Source organism: Eubalaena glacialis, chromosome 11, assembly GCF_028564815.1.
Source record: "Eubalaena glacialis isolate mEubGla1 chromosome 11, mEubGla1.1.hap2.+ XY, whole genome shotgun sequence".
In the NCBI taxonomy this organism is placed as follows: Eukaryota; Metazoa; Chordata; class Mammalia; order Artiodactyla; family Balaenidae; genus Eubalaena; species Eubalaena glacialis.
Genome location: NC_083726.1, coordinates 59,224,340 through 59,251,143, shown reverse-complemented (window position 1 = coordinate 59,251,143; position 26,804 = coordinate 59,224,340). Strand labels below are relative to the sequence as shown.

The following is a 26,804-nucleotide window of genomic DNA, read 5'->3' as shown; positions in this document are numbered from 1 at the left end:
TAACTAGGCCTAGCGGGTAGACGGTGCCTCTCGGGAACTGATAGAGGGTGGGAGGGGGTCCAATATCGTTGGTGATTGGTTGGCCTCTCTGACCAATCGTGCGCAGCGAGTGGTTTTGCTAATCGTCGTGATCCACCTCCTCGTGGGCTTTGGAGCCACATTGGCAAATGGGACTAGGGCACGTAAGAGGGACAGAACACTTAGCCAATGACACCTTGGAGCGTCGATGGGCGGGGTGAGGCCGCCGCCAGGTTTAGGGCGGAAGGAGTTGTTCTGGATTAGAAGGGGAACGAAAAATGGCGGCGGAAACGGTGCTGTCCAGTCTGTTGGGGCTGCTGCTTCTGGGGCTCCTGTTTCCCGCAAGTCTGACCGGCGGTGTCGGGAGCCTGAACCTGGAGGAGCTGAGTGAGATGCGTTATGGGATCGAGATACTGCCGTTGCCTGTCATGGGAGGGCAGGTGAGGAGGCGTAGAGGGGACGAGGGTCCGGGGCAGAAGGGGAAGGGGGAGAAGGTAGAGGAAGAAGGGCAGCTGTGGAGTCTGTGGCGGGAGCCTAAGGAGAATCGGGAAGAGTTAAGCAGGGGTTTTATGAGGACTCCTGAGGGTCGTAATCAGAGACCCATTCCCTTGGGGCCAGGGCCTGGGAGGGGTGGGGCTTCCCACTGTCCACTTCAGGTCCCAGTTCCTGATTGAAACACTCAGACTCCTCCCCCGTGGAGAAGGGGGAGTGCCCTCACCCCTCACCCGCTAAGCACAGCTGGAGGACTTGTGGCTCACTCTGTCTTGACTGGGCTGTTCCCCAGGATATGAAGAGGGATCTCGTTGTTCTCCCTGATCCCAACCTCTCTTTGCCTCCCTGCCCCCCGACCCCCACTTCTTTCCCAGAGCCAAGCTTCGGACGTGGTGATTGTCTCCTCTAAGTACAAGCAGCGCTATGAATGTCGCCTGCCAGCTGGAGCTATTCACTTCCAGCGTGAAAGGGAGGAGGAGGCACCTGCTTACCAAGGGCCTGGGATCCCTGAGTTGTTGAGCCCAATGAAAGATGCGCCCTGCCTGCTGAAGGTGAAAGGGACTGGGATGGAGGGAACTAGGGCTTGGAAACTATCTATTTGGGAACCATTGTGCCTGTGAATGAGGAGTGATGGGGAGGATCTGTTGGAATTAAGAAGGCCATTGAAGGACTAGGCATATTGTACAGATCGGAAAGAAGCAAAGAATCCTGTAACCACTGATGACACTTTGCTGAATGTAGAGGAGAGTTAGAAGAGCTCAGAATAAGGGTTAAGCTAAGATTGAGGTGCTAAAGAGGGTCAGTGTGGGGCAGTAAGGGCACTCCCCTAGAGAAGCCTTCCTGGCAAAGTCACCCCCTCCTCTGTCACTCTCTGCCCAGTATCCTATTTTATTTTCATCATGGCACTTTTCATGATCTGAAATCATCTTTTTAACTGAATCATCAGTTTATTCATTTTTGGTCTGAGTCCTAGCACTAGAACGTAAGTCTATGAAGTCAGAGAATTTATCTTGTTCACAGATGTATCCCCCGTGGCTAAAACAGTATAAGGGAGTTCAATTAATACTTTAATATTCTGTGTTTCCCTGGTCTGAGTGCTTCAAGGATATCGTGATTTCGTATCTTTGTGGACGACAAAGAAGGATTTTTTTTTTTTTTTTTTTTTTGGCTGTGTTGGGTCTTAGTTGCCGCACGTGGGATCTTCGTTGAGGCACACGAGATCTTTCGTTGCGGCGCACGGGCTTCTCTCTCTATTTGTGGCATGCGGGTTTTTCTTTTCTCTAGTTGTGGCACGCAGGCTCCAGGGTGCGTGGGCTCTCCAGTTTGAGGCACGCGGGCTTAGTTGCACCACAGTATGTGGGATCTTAGTTCCCTGACCAGGGATCGAACCCACATCCCCTGCATTGCAAGGCAGATTCTTTACTACTGGACCACCAGGGAAGTCCTCAAAGAAGGATTTTTTTATAAAAAGAGAAGAGTGGAAAACCCACAGGTGCTAACCACTTAGGCTGTAGAGGTCTCTCTCCAAGTCACAGAAGGCAAACAGCCCTCCCTCCTCACCGAGAACCTGGAGGATTGAGTGTTGAAGCAGAGGGAGATGAAAAGTAAATGAGAGGTTATGTGTCTTGGAGCCAAGAGAGATTCTGGTTCCAAGAAGAGACATCTGTACTCCATCCCCCAACTGTTCATTTTTTTTATTGTCAGACCAAGGACTGGTGGACGTATGAATTCTGCTATGGACGCCACATCCAGCAGTACCACATGGAAGGTGACTCCCGCCTACATTTTTCCTAAGCCCTCAGCAACCTGTCATGGAAGGTGACCTCCCTCCCCAGTTCCCTTCCCTCCTAGTCCTCTGAGGACAGGGTAACCATGCTTCACTGTGCTTTCTCTTGCAGATTCAGAGATCAAAGGTGAAGTCCTCTATCTCGGCTACTACCAATCGGCCTTCGACTGGAATGATGAAACAGCCAAGGTGGCAGGAGTGTGGGATTGGGAGAGAAAGGGGTCTGGGCTACAGACTGAGAGCCCTGACGAGAAGGGGAGGGTCAGGATTAGCTGACGTGTTTCTTGGGGTTTGGTGGCTATTAGGATAAAGTGCTCCTCTTCCCCCTTGCTGTCTTTCTCACACCCCTCCCTCCTGCCTGATGTCCTCCCCAGGCCTCCAAGCAGCATCGCCTGAAACGCTACCACAGCCAGACCTATGGCAATGGGTCCAAATGCGACCTCAACGGGAGGCCCCGGGAGGCTGAGGTTCGGGTGAGTCTTGGGAGAGGGAAGTTGACACTCCCCCAGTGACAACTCAGATTCTAAGAGAAGAGGGCAGGGTTGCGTGGTATAGTCAAGAGTTTCTCTCCCAGACCCTAAACTCTAAGTTTAAGACTCATATTTCTAGCTTTGCGTCACTGCCTGGATTTTCAGAGGCAGTTCAAGTCAACATTTCCCAAATCCTCCCCTCTGAACCCCCAACCACACTTTTATCTGTGTTTCTCCTTTCTGTCACCTAAGCTGGACATCTGAGTGTCATTATTGACTCTTACTTCTTCATTTTGTCCTCCTTTCATCATTTAACGACTCTGCAATGAGGTCGTGCTGGTGTAGGTATTGGGCTCTGCTCTGGGGGTACAGTGGTGAGCAGACACGCAGCCCCTGCTCTCATGGACTACAGTCAGGAGAGGAAGACAGATTAAAGAATCACAGAAATGAGCCTGTGATTACAAACTGAGAAGTGATATGGAGGAAAGGAAGCAGGGTCAACAACAAAGTCCACTCATTCTACTTCTAGACTTCTCTCACAACTCGCCTCTTCTTTCCCATGCTTGGTACCTTCATCTCACTTGCATCACTGCCAACAGCCTCTTAACAAGTGTTCCCGATCCAGTAGTCCTTAACTGAGTTCAGGCAGACAGCTGTATGGTACGCAGAGTTCCTCAGGTGGTTCTAATGTGTATTCACAAACATAAACACCTGTAGAGAACCACATGACACAATTATCTTTATGTAATACAGATTTGCACATGCAGCTGTGTGCTGGTAAATGTGGAACACCGGGATCGCCAGGGTAGGGTGGGGTGGTGGAAGGGGAAGCCCAGATGTAATGTTTGCCAGTATCCATGGTATAAATATCCCCATCATGGCAAAATTCATGCTATCACTGTGATGTCAATCATCTTGCAACATTCCTGAAAACTTACCAGCTGGCTCTTGTGAACTGGCCTGAGCTGGCTTCAGCACACCCCTATAAGCAAGTGTCCCTTCTCTACCGAGTTCTGGAAAGCCTTCAAATAATTATGCCTCACACAAAGGATAAGATCCAAATACTTCAGCACAGACTGGGGTGGTAGCAGTGGAGGTGGTGGGAAGCAGCCAGATTCTGGATATATTTTGAAGGTAGAGCCAAGATTTGTTGATGGATTGGATGTGAGGTGGAGTCAAGTATGACTCCAGGGATTTTAGCTTGAGCAACTGGGAGAATGGAATTGTCATTTACTCAAGTGGGAAGAAACGGGTTTGGAGGAGGAAACTAGGCTGGTGTTGGACATATGAAGGTCAAGATGCCTATTAGATATCCCAGTGGTGACGGTCAGTTGGTAGTTGACTCTGTAATTCTGGAGTTCCGGGACAGGGTCTGGGTTGAAGATATAACATCTTACTGCGTTTCTGTCCCACTGCCCTTCTTCCTGTCCTTTGAACCAATGAGTCTTATTGTTCCCTCTGCCTAGCGCCATCTTCCCAGAGATCTTTGAATGGCTGGCTCCATCCTCTCAGGTTATATATACCTATGACACCTCCACAGGGAGACCTAACATAGGCACACAGACACACACACCCTTCTGCCTTGATCCTGGTAAACACCTACAGTGTTTTATATTCTTCAATGCATATATCATTTCCTGAAATTAGCTTATTTTTTGAGTTTAATCTCTCTCTCTATCCCCACTAGAATAAGCTCCAGGAAGTCAGGGACAACGTCTGTCTCATTTTATGCTGTATCCTTAGTGCCTTCAACAGCGCCTGGCACCAAGTAGGTGCCCAGAGATTATTTATTGAATGAATGGAAGAAATGATAAGCCATTTCAAATGTCACTTTATTTTATGTGACCTTTCTTGGCTAGCCCAGAAAGTTCATTGTGTTCCCTCAGCGCTTCATATACATACAACCACGTCCACATATATCCACGTCTTAGCCTGTTTGGGCTGCTATAACAAAATACCACAGGCTGGGTAACTTATAAGCAACAGAAATTTATTTCTCACTGTTCTGGAAGCTGGAAGTCTGAGATCAGGGTGCCAGCATGGTTGGGTGAGGGCCCTCTTCCAGATCACAGACTTCTTGTATCCTCACAAAGGAGCTCTGTGGGGTCTCTTTCATAAGAGCATTAATCCCATTCATGAGGGTTCCATCGTCATGACCTAAGCATCTCCCAAAGGCCCCACGTCCTAATACTATCACAGTGGGCATTAGGAATTCAATATACGAATTTTAGGGAGACACAGACATTCAGACTATAGCAAGCCACAGCATCCACACACATATATAATCTATTATAGCACTTGATTGTATTGTTTGTTTCTTTACTTGTCTGTACCTTCAGTAGGCCGAGAACTGAAGGCATTTTCCTCACATCTGCTGAACCATATGCCCTGTGCCAAGCACTATAATAGACGCTGGAGATGAAATGGTGATCGAGAGACCTAGTCCTGCTCTCAGGAGACAGACATTAAATAAAGAGCCACAGGAAGCAGGATAAACTCTCTGATGGGTGAGGCACTTTTCACAGGGGAGCACACAATAAAGGAACTAACCGAGTCCAGGTCAAGGGGAGGCCTCTGGAGGAGGTGACCTTTGAACCAGCAGTTGAAGGATGAAGAGTTAGTCCAGCAGCCATAGACCAGTGGGAAGGAGAGGGCGTTGCAGGCGGAAGGTACAGTGAGTGCAAAAGGCCTGGAGGCAGGAGGGATTGATAGCCGTTCCCAGTGACTGGAGGGAATTGTGGGCGATGAGGCTGGGCAGTCTTTAGGGGACAAGTCACAGGTCATGAAGCTCTGTAGCTGTGTTGAGGAGTTTGGACAATCTGAGAAACGAGGGGGAGCCAGTCAAGTATTTTGAGCAGAGTGGTGCCATATGCTGTGTTGGTTTTGAAGGCTCACTCTGGCTGGAGCATAGCAAATGATTGGGAGACCAGTGAGAAGGTGGTTCTCACTAACCACCAGTAATCCAGCAGTAATCCAGGTGAGAAAACAAGGTGGTCCAGGGGTGAAGACATGTGAATTATTGGAGAGATTTAAGGGGCAAAATCAATATAGTAAGATTCCCAGGTTTCTGGCTTGAGCAACTGGATGGATGGCGATTTCTGTTTTTGAGACGGGTACAGTGGGAAGAGGAGTAGGTTTGGTGAAGGAAAATGATGACTTTGATTTTGAATATGATGATTTTAGTGGGTGTAGGCATCCAAGTAGAGATATCTGAGGAGGCTGTGGATCTGGGGGTCTGGAGCTGAGGAGAGAGATCTAAATTGAACCCAGAGTGCTGGAGCCATCAACATACTGTTAATAATTGAAGCCATGGTATGGATGAAATCTCCCCCTGCCCCTTGCCCAAGAAACAGGATATAGCGAGAAGTGGGACAGAACTGTGAGGAAGCCAGCATTGAAAGCCTGGGCAGAAGGGAGCTTTGCCAAGAAGAAGCGACCAGAAGGGAGACTGTGGTGACATGGAACCCAGGAAGGACATGTCTCAAGGAGGGACTGGTCCGTGGTGTTGGCTGCATCTGAACTTTCAAGGAAGAGGAGAATTAAAAACTGCTGTGGGTGATCATAGGAATTGTTTTAATGAAAGCAAAACACGAACATGGAAATAAAAATTCAGACTGTAGGGATGGGAACCAGATGAAAATTGCTAAGTCCTCTGCTCCCAGTCTCCCCTGACCAGTCCTTTGGTTGGACTCAATGCCAGAGGTCATTGGCAGTGTCAGTGGGCTGGTGAAGCTGAGGTGTTGAGGAACGTGGTGAGGAAGTGGGAATCTTTGAAGAAGTCTGGCTGTGAAGGGAAGGGAAAAGGCGAGCACTAGTTAGCAGGGCTGTGGGCTTGGGAAAGTGGGACTTTGTGCTTGTTGTTTCATGTGTTAAGATGGGAGCATGTTTAAATGCTGGGTGGACCTAGTAGAAAGGAGGCAAGGTTGAGATACAGGAGAAAGAATGAGAAGAGAATGTGGGCAGGGCTGGGATCCTGAGAAGGCGGCTCTATGGTTGTAACTAGAACAGAAAGATGGCATATTTGCTGGGGAGTCTGGAGGTTTTAGTGGCAGAAAGTTGAGGGCGTTCCTCTGTGGCTGCTTTTATATCCTGATGGGCCACCCAAGTTTGTAGCCTGAGTGACTGAGTGAATCCCGCACTCCAGGGCAGGCCTGGTGAAGTTCCATCTTCCCAGTGCCTCCTTGGCGGGAGCAGTGTACACAGTGTTTGGTAAAAGTGCAGTTTCCGGGGAGTTTGGGAGCAATTGGTTAGCCATCTGGAATTAAATAAATTTGGATCCCTATCTCAATTCATACATTAAGTAAGATTTCAGAGATATCTAAGATTTTTCCACTAAAATGTTTAATTATGAAATATTTCAAACATACAGAAAATAATGTCAAAGAGACCCATAAATCCACTGCCAAGTTAAACAGATGTTAACATTTTGCCATATTTGCTTCAGATCTGTTTTTTTTAATAGAAGGAATAAAATGCTAATGATATAGTAAAAGCCACCCTCTCATTTCTTCCCTCTCTCTCCTCTCCAGAAACAACCGCAACCATCTCTATGCTTGCTTTGTACTTTTATTAGTGCTACACATATCACAGGCAATATATATATTTTGTGTTTTAAAATTATACATCAGTATAGTTTTGCTTTTTCACTAATCGATGTTTTTACCATTCTGTGGCATGACATGGAGATCCAGTTCGATGATTTTTTTAAAAAAATAAATTTATTTATTTATTTATTTTTGGCTGCATTGGGTCTTCATTGCTGCGCGGAGGCTTTCTCTAGTTGCGGCGAGCGGGGGCTACTCTTTGTTGCGGTGTGTGGGCTTCTCATTGCGGTGGCTTCTCTTGTTGCGGAGCACCGGCTCTAGGCGCGCAGGCTTCAGTAGTTGTGGCACGCGGAGTCAGTAGTTGAGGCTCACGGGCTCTAGAGCGCAGGCTCAGTAGTTGTGGCGCACGGGCTTAGTTGCTCCGCGGCATGTGGGATCTTCCCGGACCAGGGCTTGAACCGTGTGCCCTGCATTGGCAGGCGGATTCTTAACCACTGCACCACCAGGGAAGCCCTAAGATGCGTTTTTCTATATCTGTAAAATATACTGTTGAGATTTTGATAGGGATTGCATTGAATATGTATATCACTTAGTATAGTATTGCCGTCTTAGCAATATTATGTTTTCCAGTCCATGAACATGGAATGTCTTTCCATTTATTTGTATCTTCTATAATTTCTTTTAATAATGTTTTGTAGTTTTCAGTGTACAAGTCTGTCACCTCCTTGGATATATGTACGCTAAGTATTTTTTTTTATGCTATTGTGAATGAAATTTTTTTTTTTAATTTCCTTTTTGAATTGTTCATTGCAAGTGTATAGAGATACAACTGATATTTGCATGTTGATTTTATATCCTGCATCTTTGCTGAATTCATTTATTAGCTCTAACAATTTTTTTGTTTGGGTTCCTTTGGATTTTCTTTTCTTTTTTTTTTTTTTTTTCAGGAGAAGGAAGGATTTATTACTTGCAGCAAGTACAAAGGACAGGGGTGATCTTTCCCAAACCAGTGTCTCCCTGAACAGCAAAATTGGGGAATTTTTTAGCTAAGGGTGTATGCATACTCATGAAGAGGCTTGAGTAGAGGAGATCAGCATAGAATTGGGGCAAAAGTGGACAGAGTCCAAGCTTTAGTTGATTGAAGTCAGGAAGGTCAGTATCATCATTCTGTCCTCTATCTGGGTGGGGCCTTAGTTCCTGCAGAACTCAAAGACTGTATCAGATTGTTATGTATATCCCTTGAGGAGGAGCTAAAACTGCACCCCAGATGGGACTCAAACCCACAGTCTTCCAAGTGAAACCACACAGGTCATCTCAGGACTTAATGAAGCTCAGGTTCTTTATGTTTCGGAGCAGAAGGAATTCAGCAAGAGGGAAAGTGATAGGTAAGAAGTAGATTTATTAATATCCTTTGCAAAGAGGTTGTAGGAAAATGAGGCACGAGAGGATGGTCATGTCCCAGGTCTCAGGCGAGTTCCTGGGATGGGCCATCAAGTGAGGGTCCTTGATTTTGTGCAGGAAAAAATTCAAAAAGCAAGCCATAGTAAAGTGAAAGGAGAGATACACATTCCATAGGCAGAATGTGGTCCATCTCAGAAGGCGAGCACGGCCTCTTTTGGATTTTCTATGTGTAATGTCATGTCACCTCTGAAACAGAGATAAATTTACTTGTTCCTTTCCAATTTGGATGCCCTTTATTTCTTTTTCTTGCTTAATTGCTCTGGTTAGAACTTCTAGTACTGTGTTAAATAGAAGTGACATAAAGTAGGCATCCTTATCTTGTTCCTAATATTAGGGAAAAGGCTCTCATTCATTCATCATTGAGTGTGACATTAGTGGTGGGGTTTTCATGTATGGCCTTTATCATGTTGAGACATTCTCTTCTATTCGTAGTTTATCAAGTGATTTTATCATGAAAGAATGTTGAATTTTGTCAAATGCTTTTTCTACGTGAATTGAGATGATCATGTGGCTTTTTTCTGCATTCTATTAATGTGATGTATTATGTTATATAGATTGATTTTTTTTTATATGTTGAACCATCTTTGCATTCCTGGAATAAATCCCACATAAATCATGATGTATAGTGCTTTCAGTGTGCTGCTGAATTTGTTTTCCTAGTATTTTGTTGAGAAATTTTGCATCTGTATTCACAAGGGATATTGGTCTATAATTTTCTTTTCTTGTAATACCTTTGTCGGGCTTTGGTATCAGGGTAATGCTAGCCTCATAGAATGAGTTAGGTAGGCATTTTTTTATATATTCCATATTTAATTCCTTAGTTACTTACATTTTCTCTATAGCTTATCTTTTTCTCTTGTTTAGAATGTCTTAAATGTACTTTTAATTAACAAAATTTTTTTTCAGAACAAACTTTTTATTGAAGTATAGTTGATTTACAATGTGGTGTTAGTTTCAGGTATACAGCAAAGTGATTCAGTTATATATATTTTTTCAGATTCTTTTCCATTATAGGTTATTACAAGATATTGAATATAGTTCCCTATGCCATACAGTAGGTCCTTACTGTTTATTTTATATATAGTAGTGTGTATCTGCTAATCCCAAACTTCGAATTGATCCCTCCCCCACCCCCTTTCCCCTTTGGTAACCATAAGTTTGTTTTCTATGTCTATGAGTCTGTTTCTGTTTTGTAAATAAGTTCATTTGTATCATATTTTAGATTCCACATATAAGTGATATATGATATTTGTCTTTCTCTTTCTGACTTACTTCACTTAGTATGATAATCTCTAGGTGCATACATGTTGCTGCAAATGGCATTATTTCATTGTTTTTATGGCTGAGTAGTATTCCATTGTGTATATATACTGCATCTCTTTATCCATTCATCTGTCAGTGGACACTTAGGTTGCTTCCATGTTTTGGCTATTGTAAATAGTGCTGCTATGAACATTAGGGTGCATGTTTCTTTTTGAATTATAATTTTATCCGGATATATGCCCAGGAGTGGGATTGCTGGATCATATGTAACTCTATTTTTAGTTTTTTAAGGAACCTCCATACTGTTTTCCATAGTGGCTGCACCAATTTACATTCCCACCAACAGTATAGGAGGGTTCCCTTTTCACCACACCCTCTGCAGCATTTATTATTTGTAGACTTTTTAATGATGGCTATTCTGACTGGTGTGAGATGATACCTCATTGTAGTTTTGATTTGCATTTCTCTGATAATTAGCAATGTTGAGCATCTTTTCATGTGCCTATTGGCCATCTGTATGTCTTCTCTGGAGAAATGTCTATTTAGATCTTCTGCCCATTTTTTGATTGGGTTGTTTTTTTTTTGATATTGACCTGTATGAGCTGTTTGTATATTTTGGAAATTAAGCCCTTGTTGGTCACATTGTTCGCAAATATTTTCTCCCATTCCATAGGTTGTCTTTTCGTTTTGTTTATGGTTTTCTTTGCTGTGCAAAAGCTTTTAAGTTTAATTAGATCCCATTTGTTTGTTTTTGCTTTTATTTCCACTTCTCTAGGAGATGGAGCCAAGAAAAATTTCTGTGATTTATGTCAAAGAGTGTTCTGCCTATGTTTTCGTCTAGGAGTTTTATAGTATCTGGTCTTTTTTTTTTTTTTTTTTTTTTGGCTGGGTCTTCGTTGCTGTGGGCGGGCTTTTCTCTAGTTGCGGCGAGCAGGGTTCTCATTGCAGTGGCTTCTCTTGTTGCAGAGCACAGGCTCTAGGCGTGCGGGCTTCAGTAGTTGTGGCATGTGGGCTCAGTAGTTGTGGCTCGCGGGCTCTAGAGCGCAGGCTCAGTAGTTGTGGCTCACGGGATTAGTTGCTCTGAGGCATGTGGGATCTTCCCGGACCAGGGATCGAACCCATGTCCCCTGCATTGACAGGCGGATTCTTAACCACTGTGCCACCAGGGAAGTCCCAGTATCTGGTCTTATATTTAGGTCTTTTATCCATTTTGAGTTTATTTTTTGTATATGGTGTTAGAGAATGTTCTAATTTAATTATTTCACATGTAGCTGTCGAGTTTTCCTAGTACCACTTGCTGAAGGGACTGTCTTTTCTCCATTGTATATTCTTGCCTCCTTTGTCATAGATTAATTGACCATAAGTGCATGGTTTATTTCTGGGCTTTCTATCCTGTTCCACTGATCTATGTGTCTGTTTTTGTGCCAGTACCATACTGTTTTGATTACTGTAACTTCGTAGTATTGTCTCAAGTCAGGGAGAGTGATTCCTCTACCTCTGTTCTTCTTTCTCACGATTGTTTTGCCTATTTGGGGTCTTTTGTGTTTCCATACAAATTAAAACATTTTTGTTCTAGTCCTGTGAAAAATGCCACTAGTATTTTAATAGGGAAAGCATTGAATCTGTAGATTGCCTTGGGTAGTATGGTCATTTTAACAATATTCTTCCAACCCAAGAACACGGTATATCTTTCCATCTGTTTGTGTCAACTTCACTTTCTTTCATCAATGTCTAATAATTTTTGGAGTAAGTCTTTTGCCTCCTTAGGTAGGTTTATTCCTAGGTATTTTATTGTTTTTGATGCAGTGGTAAATGGGATTGTTTTCTTAATTTCTCTGATATTTCATTGTTAGTATATAGAAATGCAGCAGCTTTCTGTATATTAGTTTTGAATCCTTAATTCCAATATGATTAAAATTTTCTGTCTTTTTCTTTATAGTTTGTACTTTGGATCTTTTATTAAATACTTTTCTATTCACTTATATTTTTCAAGTTTTAGAAGATTTCTTATTATATTTCGGACCTTAATTCAATCAAAAATTTAATGTATAGTGTAAGCTTGGGACCTAAATATACCTAATTTCCATCAGGATAACCAGTTGTCCCAGCATCATTTATTGAGTAATCTGCATTTCCTCTCTGATTTGTAGCACCACCTCAGTCATTTATCAGGTTCCAATATATGTGTGCACTTTCTTATTGGCTTCTCTTTTGTTTTAAAAGTCTGTCTATTACTAAGTTTTGTTATCTGATAATATGCATTTTCCTTTGTTCTTCAAAACCATCTGGGCTATTATTGGATGAACATGATGTTTACTTCTTTTTATTGTCTTGTACTTTAGTAAGATTTAAATTTTCTCCGTGAAGCTCTCGTACATCTTATGTGAGGTTAGTCCTAGATACCTTGTAGCTTTTGCTTATTTGTGTCTTGTGTGTATACGTACATGTTTCAAGCATACAGGCACCTTATAGTTTTTGATGCAATTGTAAATGGCATCTTTTAAAAATTACATCTTATGATTGATTGTTGCTGGTGTATGGTCACATTAATTGATTTTATGTATTGATCTTGTATTCAGCAACTTTGCTGAACTCTCTCATTTCTAATAGTTTGCAGAGTCCCATGGATTTTCTGTGTAAATAATCATGTCATCTGCAAATAGGGACAATTTTGGTTTCTTCCTTTCTAATTCATACACATTTCATATTCCTTATACCTACAGTGCAATAGAAATGGTGATGATGGCCATCTTTGACTTGTTCCTGACTTTAAAGGGAGTGCTCCTGAAGTTACACTAGTTTTAAAAAATATTTTATTTATTTATTTATTTAGCTGTGCCAGGTCTTTTTTATTTTTTATTTTTTTAGTTGCGGCACGCAGGATCTTTGTTGTGGAGTGCAGGATCTTCGTTGTGGCGTGCAGAATCTTTAGTTGCGGTGTGCGGGATCTTTTTTTTTTTTTTTTTTGGCTGTGTTGGGTCTTCACTGCAGGGCATGGGCTTCTCATTGTGGTGGTTTTTCTTGTTGCGGAGCATGGGCTCTAGGCATGCGGGCTTCAGTCGTTGTGGCACGTGGGCTCAGTAGTTGTGGCTCATGGGCTCTAGAGTGCAGGCTCAGTAGTTGTGGCACATGGGCTTAGTTGCTCCACGGGTTGTGGGATCTTCCCGGACCAGGGATCGAACCCGTGTACCCTGTATTGGCAGGCAGATTCTCAACCACCGCGCCACTAGGGAAGTCCCCGTGGGGGATCTTTAGTTGCGGCATGCAGGATCTTTTTTCATTTGCAGCATGCAGGATCTAGTTCACTGACCAGGGATCAAACTTGGGCCCCTTGCATTGGGAGTGCAGGGTCTTTATTTATTTATTATTTTTTAAACAATTTATTTACTTATTTTTGGCTGCGTGGGGTCTTCATTGCTGCGCACAGGCTTTCTCTAGTTGCGGTGAGTGGGGGCTACTTTTCCTTGCGGTGCGCAGGTTTCTCATTGCGGTGGCTTCTCTTGTTGTGGAGCATGGGCTCTAGGCTCACGGGCTCAGTAGTTGTGACTTGCAGGCTCTAGAGCGCAGGCTCAGTAGTTGTGGTGCACGGGCTTAGTTGCTCTGCAGCATGTGGGCTCTTCCCAGACCAGGGCTCGAACCCGTGTCCCCTGCATTGGCAGGTGGATTCTTAACCACCACGCCACCAGGGAAGCCCGTGCAGGGTATTTAACCACGGTTTTTGTTTTGTTTTTTTTTTAATAAATTTATTTATTTACTTTTGGCTGCGTTGGGTCTTCATTGCTGCATGCGGGCTTTCTCTAGTTGTGGCGAGCGGGGGCTACTCTTTTGTTGCGTGCGCAGGCTTCTCTTGTTGTGGAGCACAGGCTCTAGGCGCGCGGGCTCAGTAGTTGTGGCTCACGGGCTCAGTAGTTGTGGCTCGTGGGCTCTAGAGCACAGGCTCAGTAATTGTGGCACACGGGCTCTAGAGCGCAGGTTCAGTAGTTATGGCGCATGGGCTTAGTTGCTCCGCGGCATGTAGGATCTTCCCGGACCAGGGCTCAGACCCGTGTCCCCTGCATTGGCAGGCGGATTCTTAACCACTGTGCCACGAGGGAAGCCCGGGAGTGCAGGGTCTTAACCACTGGACCACCAGGGAAGTCCCTGAAGTTACACTATTAACATATTTTCCTGTAGGCTTTTTGTAGACACTCTTTATCAGGTGAATGAAGATCCATTCTATTCCTAATTTGCTGAATATTTTCTTGATGCAAAGCTGTGGAATTTTAACACATGTTTTTCTGTATCTATTAAGAGGGTCCTATGGTTTTTCATCTCTGTTTTTTGATATGGTAAATTAAAGTAATTCATTTTCTAAGGTTTTTTACCCTTGCATTTCTGGGATAATCCATTGTCATGAACTATTCTTAACACATTGCTATGTTCAGTCTCCTAATACGTGATTTTTACAGCTATTTTCATGTGTGAATTGGTCTATAATTTTCTTTTTTTGTATTGTGCTTACCTTCTTTTGGTATCAGGTAATATTAGCTTCATAAGTGCCTTGAGAAGCTTCCCTATTTCTCTGTTCTCTGAAATAGTTTGCTAAGATAGGAATTCATCTGTTCTTTAAAGGTTTGGGAGAACTCTGTAAAACTGCCTCATCCTCACAATTCACCACAATATTGGCATATTGTGGGCATGGTTTTTACTACTGTTTTAATTTACTTAATGATAATAAAATTTTTTAGGTTTACTATGTCATGAAGCATTAATAAATTATAATTTCTTAGGCCATTATTTCATTCCTAAATTTTCAAATGTATTAGCATAAAATTAGTGTTTTATTTTTATTTAAAATCTGTTTTTGTAGATATACCCCCTTTTTAATTCCTAATATTGACTTTGCCTTTTCTCTTTTTGTTGATCTGTCTTGCCAGAGATTTGTCTATTAGTCCAAGAGCTACCTTTTGACTTTGTTTATCCTCTCTATTGTCTGATTACTATTTCATTAACATCTTCATTATTTTATCTTTATTATTTCTTTCCTTCTTCTTCTTTTAAGTTTGTTCTGTTCTCTAACTTCTTGGATTTTTTTCACACTTAAAAAATTTTATATTTAATTTTTGAATAGGTATTAAATTGTCATAGCTCCAATGTAGAAATGCTTTACAAAGTATACAAAGAAAAGCCTCAACACACCTTTCCCCTCATCAGTCTCTTCCCATCCCATAAAACGGTAACCATTGTTAGCTTCTTTTTATACACTCAGAAATTTTTTTTGCTCTTATTTTATTAAAACATTTTAAAAAATTGAAGTATAGTAGTTGATTATATTATATAAATTACAGGTGTACAATATGGTGATTCACAATTTTTAAAGGTTATACTCCATTTATAGTTATTATAAAATATTGGCTGTATTCCCCGTGTTATACAGTACATCCTTGTAGTTTATTTTATACATTATAGTTTGTACCTCTTAATCCTCTATCCTTATATTGCCCCCCTCGTCATCTCCCCACTGGTAACCACTAGTTTATTCTCTATATCTGTGATTTGACATTAAGTTATTTATTGCTTTTCTAATGTTAAACCAATTTTGCTTTCCTGAGATGAACCCAATTCAGTCATATGTATTACCTTTGACTATCCTTTTATATCTTGTTGGGCTCAGTTTGTGATGTTTTAAAGGATCTTGTATAGTGTATCTCCTGAGAGATACTGACCTGTAGTTTTTCCTTCTAGTACGGTCCTTATCACGCTTTAGTGACAAGGTTATGCTAGCACTCTGAAAAATGTTCACTTCTTCTATACTCTGAAGGGTGTGTACGATTGCAATTTTTTATTCCTTAAATGTTTGCTAGAATTCACCTGGAAAATCATCTTGGCCTAGGTTTTCTTTTTTTTTTTTATAAATTTATTTATTTATTTATTTATTTATTTTTGGCTGTGTTGGGTCTTCGTTTCTGTGCGAGGGCTTTCTCCAGTTGCGGCGAGCAGGGGCCAGTCTTCATCGTGGTGCACGGGCCTCTCACTGTCGCAGCCTCTCGTTGCGGAGCACGGCTCCAGACGCGCAGGCTCAGTAGTTATGGCTCACGGGCCCAGTTGCTCCGCGGCATGTGGGATCCTCCCAGACCAGGGCTCGAACCCGTGTCCCCTGCATTAGCAGGCGGACTCTCAACCACTGCGCCACCAGGGAAGCCCTGGTCTAGGTTTTCTTTGTGGAAAGATTTATGGAAAACCTTTATGATTTGTGGAAATCATAAACTTATGGTTCATTTGATTTAGTAGTTTTAGGAATATTCAAAGCTTTCTATATCTAGTTGGGTCAGTTTTAATAAGTTATATTTTTTAGGGATTTATCTAGTTTGTCTCATTTTTCAGATTTATTGGTATAAAGTTGTTCATGATATCCCTCTATTATCTTTCTAATTTCTGTAGCATCTGTAATTAGGTTCCTCTTTTCCTTGCTCATGGGTTATTTTTGCCTTGCTCTTTTGTTACTGGTCAGTTTCTCGAGAGGTTGGTCAGTTTTAGTAGACTTTTCAGAGAACTAATTTTGGCTATGTTGAGCTTCTGTATCGTATTTGTTTTCTATTGTATTTATTTCCACGCTAATCTTTATTTTCCTTCCTTCTACTTTTTTCAGCTTTAATTTGCTCTTTTTTTCTAACTTCTTGAAATGAATACTTAGTTCATTTCCAGCTTTTCCTCTTTTATAATACATCTCTTAATAAATTTCTCTCCAAGTACTACTTTAGGTATGTGTCACAGTTTTCTAAGCCTATTTTAAGTTTCTTTATCTAATTTTCAAATGGATAATACTTTCCCATGACTCAAAACCCAGAAACTATAAAGAGGTGGGCAGTGAAAAATTTCCCTCCCAAACTTCCCTCCCACCTGCTCATTTCCCATTGTGCCCTCCCCCCACCCCTGCCCCCCAAGTAACCCTGCTTAGATTATTCTTTGTCCTTCCAGCCTTTGTGTGTTTAAAAGCAATTATGACTAGAGATTCTTATTTCCTGTTCCCTTTTTTTACACACAATACACAGTATATTAAACACACATTCTGCACCTTGTTTTTGTATATCTTGACAATAATTCTTAGAGATCTTTCAATGGCAGTACATCTAGAACTTTATTCTTTGTTTTCACATTTGCATAATGTTCCATTGTGTGAATATTCTATCATTTTGTCACCATTACTGTACTGATTAAAATAGTTTCCCCCCTACTTTTTGTCATTACAAAAGATTATTCCATTATACATAGGTATATGTGTAACTGTATCTTGAAAGTGTAATTGCTGGGTGCAGGTTATATATATTTAAAGATTGTCTTTTTAAAATTTTTGTTATGGAAAATTTTAAACATAGAATCAGAGATAATTGTCCAGTGACCCACCTGTGTATCGTCTGGCTTGAGCCAATATGGCCAGTCTCATTTCATCTATCCCCTTGCCCACCTCCCTGCACTACACCTCCACTCCCAGATTATTTGGAAACAAATTGCAGACACCATATCATTTCATCCATAAATATTTCTGTATTATCCCTAAAAGACTAGAGCTCTTTTAAAAATATAACCACAATACCATATCACACTAAAAAATTAACCATAATTTCTTATCACCAAATATTCAGTAATTTTGTTTCCCTGATTATCTTATATATCTCATAATTATATAGATTTTAATGGTGGTACCATTTAATTTGAGTCCTCAAATACAAGTCCTGGACCATATAAGTTTCAATTTGTTGAGACTTGTATGGTCCAGTATATGTCAACTTCTGTGAATGGTTCTTTGTGCTTGAAAAGAACGTGTCCTCTACTGTTAGGCACAGTGTTTTCTGTATGTCTTTTAGGTCATGATTGTTCAAATCTTTTGTATCCTTACTGCTTTGTCTCCCACTATAATTATGGATTTGTGTGTTATTCCTTATTATTCTTTCAATTTATTCATCATTATTCTGTCAGCTGTTGCTTTTTGTATCTTGGGGCTATGTATTAATTTATTCAACAAATGTTTATTAAGTGCTTCTATGTGCCAGGCACTGTTCTAGTTGCTAGCGATATTTCAGAGAACACAACAGACAGAAATGCCTGCTCTAGTTGGGAGAGACAGACAATAAGGACGATAAAGAATTACACACAATTTAAATTATCTTCCTCATAAATTGAACATTTTAACATTATGAATTGACCTTCTTTATCTTAGTAATTTTTTTACTTAAAGTCTCTTGTGTGATAATAATATAGCTGTAACAGCTTTCATTGAGTTACGTTTACTTATTTTTTTCATCCTTTTGCTTTTATCTTTTCTATATTCTTATGTTTTAAATGTGTCTCTAAGTAGCATATACTTGTATTTTTAAACATTTTTAATCATTTATATATGTGTGTCTGTATATATTTGGACTTACGTCTAACGTTTTATTTTATGCTTTCTTCTGTTCCACTTTCTTCTTCTCTCCTTTCTTGCTTTTGGTTTGTTTTATTTTGTCTTAATTATGCCACTTTTTCTCTCATCTCAGTGGGAAGTTATGCTCTTTATTTTTTTAAATAACATCTTCATCGAGATATAATTCACATACCACACAATTCAGTGTGCAATTCAGTGGTTTTTCGTATATTCAGAGTTGTACAACCATCACCACAATCAATTTTAGAACACTGTCATCACCCTAAAAGAAATCCACTACCCTTTAGCAGTTACTTTCCATTCCACCTCTGCTCCAAACCCCATCCTCCCCTCTAGACAACCTCGAATCTTTCACTCTATAGATTTGCTTATTCTGGGCATTTCATATAGATGGAATTATGCAATGTGTGACCTTTTGTGTCTGGCTTCTTTCATTTACCGTGTTTTCAAGGGTCATCTGTGCGTAGCATGTACGAGTACTTCATTACATTTTATTGCCGAATAATATTCCACATTCTATTTATCCATTCATCAGTTGATGAACACTTGGGTTGTTTGCACTTTTTGGCTATTATGAACAATGCTGCTTTTAACATATGTGAACAGGTTTTTGCGTGGACATATGTTCTCATTTCTTTTGGTACATACCAAGGAGTAGAATTGCTGGATCATATGGTAATTCTATGTTTAACCTTTCGAGAAACTGCCAGACTGTTTCCAAAGCAGTAGCATCATTTTATAATCCCACAAGTGGTGTATGAGGGTTTCAGTTTCTCCACATCCCCATCAACACTTGTTTTTCATCTTTTTGCCTATAGCCTTCCTAGTAAGTATGAAACGGCATCTCATTGTGGTTTTGATTTGCATTTCCCTGATGGTTAACGATGTGGAGCATCTTTTCATGGGCTTATTAGCAATTTGTCTATCTTCTTTGGAGAAATATCTATTCAGATCTTTTGCCCATTTAAAAATTGCAGTGTCGTTTTATTATTGAGTTGTAAAATTTCTTTATATATTCTGGGTACAAGTCCCTTCTCAGATATATGATTTGCAAATATTTTCTCCCATTCTGTGGGTTGCCAGTTCACATTCTTGATGGTGTCCTTTGCAACACAAAGGCCTTTAATTTTGATGGATTCCAATTTATCTATTTTTTTTTTTTTGGTTACTTGTGCTTTTGATGTTGTATCTAACAAACCACTGCCAGGAAGACTTACACCTATGTTTCCTTCTAAGAGTTTTATAGTTTTACATGTAGGTCTTTGATCCAGTTGGATTTAATTTTTTGTATATGGTAGGAAGTAGGAGTCCAACTTCATTCTTTTGCTTGTAGATATCCAGTTGACCTAGCATCATTTGTTGAAAAGACAATTCCCACTGAATCATCTGGGTAACATTGTTGAAAATCAAATGATGATAACAGTGAAAATTAATTTCTGGACTCTCAATTCTGTTTTCTTGGTCTATATATTTATACTTATGTCAGTACCACAATGTCTTGATTATTGTAGCTTTGTAGCAAGTTTTGAAATCCATAAGTACAATTCGAAATCCAATCCTGTTCTTTTTCTTCAAGATTGTCTTGGCTATGTAGAGTTCCTCGAATTTTCATATGAATTTTAGGAACAGTTTGTTAATTTCTGCAAAGAACGTGTCTGAAATTTTGATGGAGATTGCATTGAATCTGAAGATCAATTTGGGGAGTATTGTCATCTTAACAATATTAAGTCTTGTAATCTGTGAACTTGGATGTCCTTCTGTTTGTCTTTAATTTCTTTCAGCAATGTTTTGTAGTTTGGGAAGTTTTTTTGTTTTGTTTTGTTTTTTTCCTGGAACAGAGTGGGTGTTAAAGAATAGTTAGCTATTGGGTTTTTTTTGTTTTTTTGTTTTGGCTGCGTTGGGTCTTCGTTGTGGTGCACGGGCTTCTCATTGTGGTGGCTTCTCTTGTTGCAGAGCATGGGCTCTAGGCACGTGGGCTTCAGTAGTTGCAGCACACAGGCTCAGTAGTTGCAGCGCAGGGGCTCTAGGGCATGCGGGCTTCAGTAGTTGTGGCACACAGGCTTAGTTGCTCTGGGGCATGTGGGAATCTTCCCCAACCAGGGATGGAACACATGTCCCCTGCATTGGCAGGCGGATTCTTAACCACCGCGCCATCAGGGAAGTCGTATTGTTTTTATATTATTATTTTTTTAAATTTTTTAAAAATTGAAGTGTAGTTGATTTAGGGAGTTCCCTGGCGGTCCAGTGGTTGACTCTGTGCTTCCAGTGCAGGGGGCACGGGTTTGATCCCTGTTCGGGGAACTAAGATCCTGCAAGCCACGTGGCAGAAAAAAAAAAAGTGTGAAGTATAGTTGATTTAGTGTTTTGTAGTTTTCAGGATAATAGTTCTACAGTAATTTTGCTACATTTATTCCCAATTACGTAATTCTTTTTGATGCTATTGCAAATGCAATTATTAATTTTATTTTTGGACTGTTCATTGCAGGTGTATAGAAATACAGTTGATTCCTATATCCTATAACCTACTGAACTCATTTATTGTAATGGTTTTTTTTTTTCTAGTAGATTCCTTAGGATTTTCTATATGCCAGATCAGGTCATCTTGTAAATAAAGATAGTTTTAGTTTTTCTAATCTAGATGCCTTTTATTTCATTTTCTTGCCTAAGTGCCCTAGTCAGAACCTCCAATATGATGTTGAATAGAAGTGGCATGAGCAGACATCCTTCTCTTGTTCCTGATCTCAGGGGGGAAACCATTCAGTTTTTTACTGTTAAGTATAGTGTTAGCTGTGGATTTTTCATAGATGCCTTTTTTTTTTTTAAATGGCTACTCTTTTTTTGGCTGCATTGGGTCTTCATTGCTGTGCGCGGGCTTTCTCTAGTTGCAGCGAGCAGGGGCTACTCTTTGTTGAGGTGTGCGGGCTTATTGTGGTGGCTTCTCTTGTTGCGGAGCACGGGCTCTAGGCGCACGGGCTTCAGTAGTTGCAGCACACGGGCTCAGTAGTTGCAGCATGCGGGCCCTAGAGCGCACAGGCTTCAGTAGTTGTGGCTCGTGGGCTCTAGAGTGCAGGCTTCGTAGTTGTGGCGCATGGGCTTAGGTGCTCCGTGGCATGTGGGATCTTCCCGGACCAGGGATTAAACCCGTGTCCCCTGCATTGGCAGGCGGATTCTTAACCACTGTGCCACCAGGGAAGTCCTATAGATGCCTTTTATCAGATCGATGAAGTTCCCCTTTTCCTTGTTTGTTGAATGTTTTGATCATGAAGAGATATTGAATTTTGTCAAATGCTTTTTCTGTATCCATTGAGATGATCATGTGGTTTTTGTCCTTTATTCTATTGATAGGATGTATTAATTAAATTAATTGATTTAAAAAATGTTAACCCAACCCTGTACTCCTGGAATAAATCCCACTTGGCCATGGTGTGTAATCCTTTTTATATGTTGTGGAATTCATTTAACTAGTTGAGGATTTGGGGGTTTATAATCGTGAGAGATTTTGGGCTGTGGTTTCCTTTTTTGTGATATCTTTATCTAGATTTGGTGTCAGGGTAATACTTGTCTCATAGAATGAGTTGGGAAGTATTCTCCCCTCTTCTATTTTTTGAAGAGTTTGAGACCGATTGGTATTTTTATTTTTTAAATGTTTGATAGAATTCATCAGTAGACCCATCTGACCCAAGCTTTTCTATGTAGCTAGTTTTTAAATTACTAACTTAATCTCGTTACTTGTTACTGGTCTATTCAGATTGTCTATTTCTTCTTGAGTCAGTTTTGGTAGTTTGTGTCTTTCTAGAAATTTGTCCATTTCATCTGAGTTATCTGATTTGTTGGCATATAGGTGATCATCGTATTCCTTTACAATCCTTTTTATATCTGTAAGGTTGGTAGTAATGTTCCTTCTTTCATTCTCAACTGTACTAATTTGAGTCTTCTCTTTTTTTCTTGGTCAGTCTAGTTAAAGTTTTGTCACTTTTATTTACCTTTTCAAAAATCAACTTTTAGTTTATTTTCTCTATTGCTTTTCTGTTCTCTATTTCATTCATTTCTGTTCTAATCCGTATTATTTCCTTCCCCCTGCTTGCTCTGGGTTTAGTTTGCTTTTCTTTTTCAGGTTATGGGTTTGATATCTTTCTTCTTTTTTATATTTTACAGGTAAAAATTTTCTTCTAAGCACTGCTTTAGCTGCATTCCATTAAGGTTTGATATATTGTGTCTTCATTGTGTTTTCACTCATCTTAGTATTTTCTAATTTTCTTGCAATTTCTTCTTTGAGCCATTCGCTACTTAGGAGTATATTGTTTAATTTCCACATATTTATGAATTCCCCCAAATTCCTTTATATTATTGATTTCTAATATCATTCCATTGTGGTCAGAGAACATACTTTGCCCCTGCTTTCCTTTTTTAATTTATTTCATTGAAGTATACTGGATTTACAATGTTGTGTTAATTTCTGCTGTACAGCACAGTGATTCAGTTATATATACATTCTTTTTCATAATTCTTTTCCATTGTGGTTTATCACAGGATATTGAATATAGTTTCCTATACAGTAGGACCTTGTTGTTTATCCAGTCTATATATAATAATTTGCATCTGCTAATCCCAAACTCCCAATCCTTCCCTCCTCCACCTCTCCTCCCCCTTGGCAATCACAAGTCTGTTCTTTATGTCTGTGAGTCTATTTCTGTTTCATAGATAAGTTCATTTGCATAATATTTTAGATTCATATGTGATATCATAATGTATTTGTCTTTCTCTTTCTGACTTACTTCACTTAATATGGTCATCTCTAGGTCCATCCATGTTGCTGCAAATGGCATTATTTCATCCTTTTTTACAGCTGAGTAGTATTCCATTGTACATGTGTACCACATCATCTTTATCCATTCATCCATCCTATTCATCCGTTGATGGACATTTAAGTTGTTTCCATGTCTTGGCTATTGTAAACAGTGCTGCTGTTAACATAGGGGTGCGTGTATCTTTTTGAATTATAGGAGAACATACTTTGTATGATTTAAGCTCTTAGCTCCTTGAACATATTTATAATGACTACTTTAAAATGTTTCTCTATTATAAAGCAGAAACTAACACACCATTGTAAAGCAATTATACTCCAATAAAGACGTTAAAAAAAAATGTTTCTCTGTGAAATCTAACATCTGTGCCCTCTCACAGGCATTTTCTGTTGCCTGCTTTTTTCCTGTGTATGCGTCACACTGAACTGTTTCTTTGCATATCTCATAATTTTTTGTTGAAAACCGGACATTTTTGGTATTATATTGAAGCAAGTCTGAATACTGATTCTTGCCCTCCACCACAAGACTTGTTTTGGTTGTTTGCTTGTTTATTTCTTTAGTGACTTGGCTGGGCTATTTTAATGAAGTCTACTTCTCCTACAATATGAAGCCTCTGATGTCACTCCTCTGAGGGCACAGCCTTGGACATGCACACAGTCACACGAGATGACAGTGGTTTCAGCAGGGCTCACTTTGACTGTTACCCTGTCTGCCTCTGCTGGTATCATACCCAGCTGTTCTTACCCACTAATTGCCAGCTGATTGCTCTGTAGTTTGTTACATGTGGGGCATAAGTTGGTCCGTAGTCTGATCCAATTAAATTTGGGCCCCTTTACAGGGGTTGTTTTTGATGCTACCAGCTTCTTTAGTGCTTACCATCAAATTTTTCATTTTTTTGAATGTGCCCTTAGGCTTAAACTTCCCCATGCTCTGTTTCACATGAAGTCAGTTCCTTTGGAAAGAGCTTTGGAGCTCTCTGTTCTTATGGATTGCCTCTCCCCTGGGCAGAATCTCTAAGCCCCTGCTCCGGAGCTGGTGTCAGGGACAGTGATCCAGTTCTGTCAGAGTGACACTCCTGGGCAGGGGTAATAGCCTCTGGTCTTCTCAGTTTGCATCTCTGTTGTGAAACCTCTGCCCTTTTAGTGATCTGTGGTGGGATCAAGGCCCAATATTCTTGTCCTGCTGCACCTGAGGTAGAGCCTCTGTCCTATGAGTGGGCCTGGGTGGAGGAAGGGAGTCCTCAATCTCTTGACCACATGCAGCAGGAATTTATTCTCTGCAACTCAGAACTAGAGAGGACTGAGAAATATTGGTGGCCTGCCCCTCTGGTGAAATACCGTATCCCTTGGCTGGATGCTGAGGGGATAGGAAGCCCTGTTTTTTGGACCACACTCACCTGGAGTGGAGCATCTGTCTAAGTGAGCTGTGAAGTGGCGGTTGGGGGAAGAGAGGGAGGGAGCAGGTCATGGCCCAAGTACTACACACTTTCACTGTCCAAGATGTAGATTTTCTTGAATAGATGTTTTTTAATTTGTTGTATGTCCTTAGGAAAATTTCCAGAGATTTTAAATGTGAGTTTTAAAAAAATGTTCACCGGTAATGGAATTTCACTAAGGAGTGGGTCTGCAGAGCTCCTCATGCTGCTATTCAGAAGTGGGGCCTCTCTTCTACTTTTAATAGTTACTTTAGAAATTACAGTGGTGTATGCTAAATTTATCAAAGGCTAACATTAATTGATATCTTTGTTCTCTTTCTGAATAATACAAGGACCTTAGAACTGGTTGAAGTTTTTTTAAAATCATACACACACACACAAAGAATATACAGATTTCAAATACATATGAAAATATATATCAAATATGTAAAAGTATGTACATACTGTATTTATATAAAGCAATAATGTGAAACAAATCAGCTGGTTACCTACTGTTAAGCTGCCCAAGTTCAGTTCCTATTTTTTACCACTTACCAGCTGGTCAGCCTGGACAAGTCCCTCAACCACCTCAAACCTAAGTTTCTTGAGCCACAGAGTTGAGATACTAATATCTCCCTTACTGGGTTTCTGTGATAATTAAATGAGCCAATGCATGTAAAGTGCCATATGCACAATGTATGCACAGTGCCTGACAAACTATAAGTGCTCAATAGAAGACAGCTGCTCTAAGAACTAATGGTTAATTGTTGGTGGTAATTACTATTTACTCACCCTCTCTGTCCTGGCAGTTCCTCTGTGACGAGGGCGCTGGTATTTCTGGGGACTACATTGATCGAGTGGATGAGCCCTTGTCCTGCTCTTACGTGCTGACCATTCGGACTCCTCGGCTCTGCCCTCACCCTCTCCTCCGGCCCCCACCCAGTGCTGCTCCCCAGGCCATTCTCTGTCACCCTGCCCTGCAGCCTGAGGAGTACATGGCCTACATTCAGAGGCAAGCTGGTGAGTAATTAAAACGAGGAAGGAGAGACATGGGGAGGGACACGCAGAAGATGAAGTACTGAGGAGCCGAGAGGAATGTGTCCCTGTCCTGCCTACACGCTGTCTTTCAGTAGACTCACAGCAGTACGGAGACAAAGCCACAGAGGGCCGGCAACACCTGGACCCTCAAATATGGAGTGAGACCAAGCCTGGGGTGATGCCCCAAAAGAAAGCAGGTAGGCCCTTGTGTCACCTGTTCCATGAAACATGCCTCCCATTTCTTCCCTTCTCCAGTGTTACTGTCCTGTACACCCAGGGGTGTCTTGTCCTTAACAGTCCTGACTGTTGGAGTGGGTGAAAAAGTACTACGGGCCCTAACCCCTTAGTAATAGAGAACGAACCCCATGCTATTTGCTCCCTTCTGTTTCTCCCCTCCTTTCAGGTTCTCCCTTGTTCTCTGTATTCCAGGCACAAGCCTAGCCAAGGATGACGGTAAGGAGTCAGATTTCTGGAAGATGCTTCATGAGCCAGAGGAACAGGCGCCAGAGAGGGGGGAGGCACAGGCTGAGGTGAGAGCCAGCTTCCTAGCCATTTCTCTGATGAAGCTGAACCTGGGCTTTGGGCTGGAGGGCCACTCAAGCTGAGGTCATTATGATGAGATGACCTCCATTTACCTAGGGATGCAAGGATTTACCCGGAGTCATTGCTTTAAGAGTATGGTTGGCATGCATAAGCCTGCGTACTTGACTCTGCCCTTTCCTTCTCATCAGGAGCAGGAACCAAACCTTGAGGCAACAGATCCAGCGCCAGGCTCCCACGATGGTGAGTGAACCCTCCACGTCTCCTTTACCACTTGAATGTATTTTCAGGTTCTGCAGGGGGCAGGTGGGGGGTAGGGATAGAGCTAAAACACTGGGAGGGAGGTTGGGCAGCCAGGCCAGCAGCAGATTCCTTTTTATGGGAGTGCGTGGAAGAGCAGGGGACTTGGCAGCTTGTTAGCATCCTCCTCTCTCTCGCCTGTGAGGCCCCCTTAGGCCACGTGAGCGCTCTCTGGAGGGGTATGTTGGGCCCTATCTCTCAGACTGGACAGGTAGCTCCTGCAGGCAGGGACCATGTCCTTCCTTGGCCTCCTCAACTCCTCTCCTTAGGAA

At 41.2% G+C, this 26,804-nt stretch overlaps 1 protein-coding gene across 4 annotated transcripts in view; it reads left to right on the top strand.

Annotated features, from left to right (window-relative positions):
* Window positions 1-270: 270 nt before the first annotated feature.
* Window positions 271-26,804, top strand: part of OS9 (OS9 endoplasmic reticulum lectin) — a 30,085-nt gene continuing 3,551 nt past the window's right edge. For 2 of the 4 annotated variants that reach the window (XM_061204627.1, XM_061204625.1), the window contains exons 1-9: window positions 271-458; window positions 885-1,061; window positions 2,215-2,278; window positions 2,409-2,485; window positions 2,671-2,769; window positions 25,464-25,674; window positions 25,788-25,889; window positions 26,122-26,222; window positions 26,424-26,475. In XM_061204627.1, the coding sequence (XP_061060610.1) occupies window positions 297-458; window positions 885-1,061; window positions 2,215-2,278; window positions 2,409-2,485; window positions 2,671-2,769; window positions 25,464-25,674; window positions 25,788-25,889; window positions 26,122-26,222; window positions 26,424-26,475 (1,045 nt within the window). In that variant the 5' untranslated portion in view covers window positions 271-296. Of the gene's footprint in view, window positions 459-884; window positions 1,062-2,214; window positions 2,279-2,408; window positions 2,486-2,670; window positions 2,770-25,463; window positions 25,675-25,784; window positions 25,890-26,121; window positions 26,223-26,423; window positions 26,476-26,804 lie in introns of all 4 variants that reach the window. The other 2 variants (XM_061204626.1, XM_061204624.1) reach the window with 1 other exon arrangement.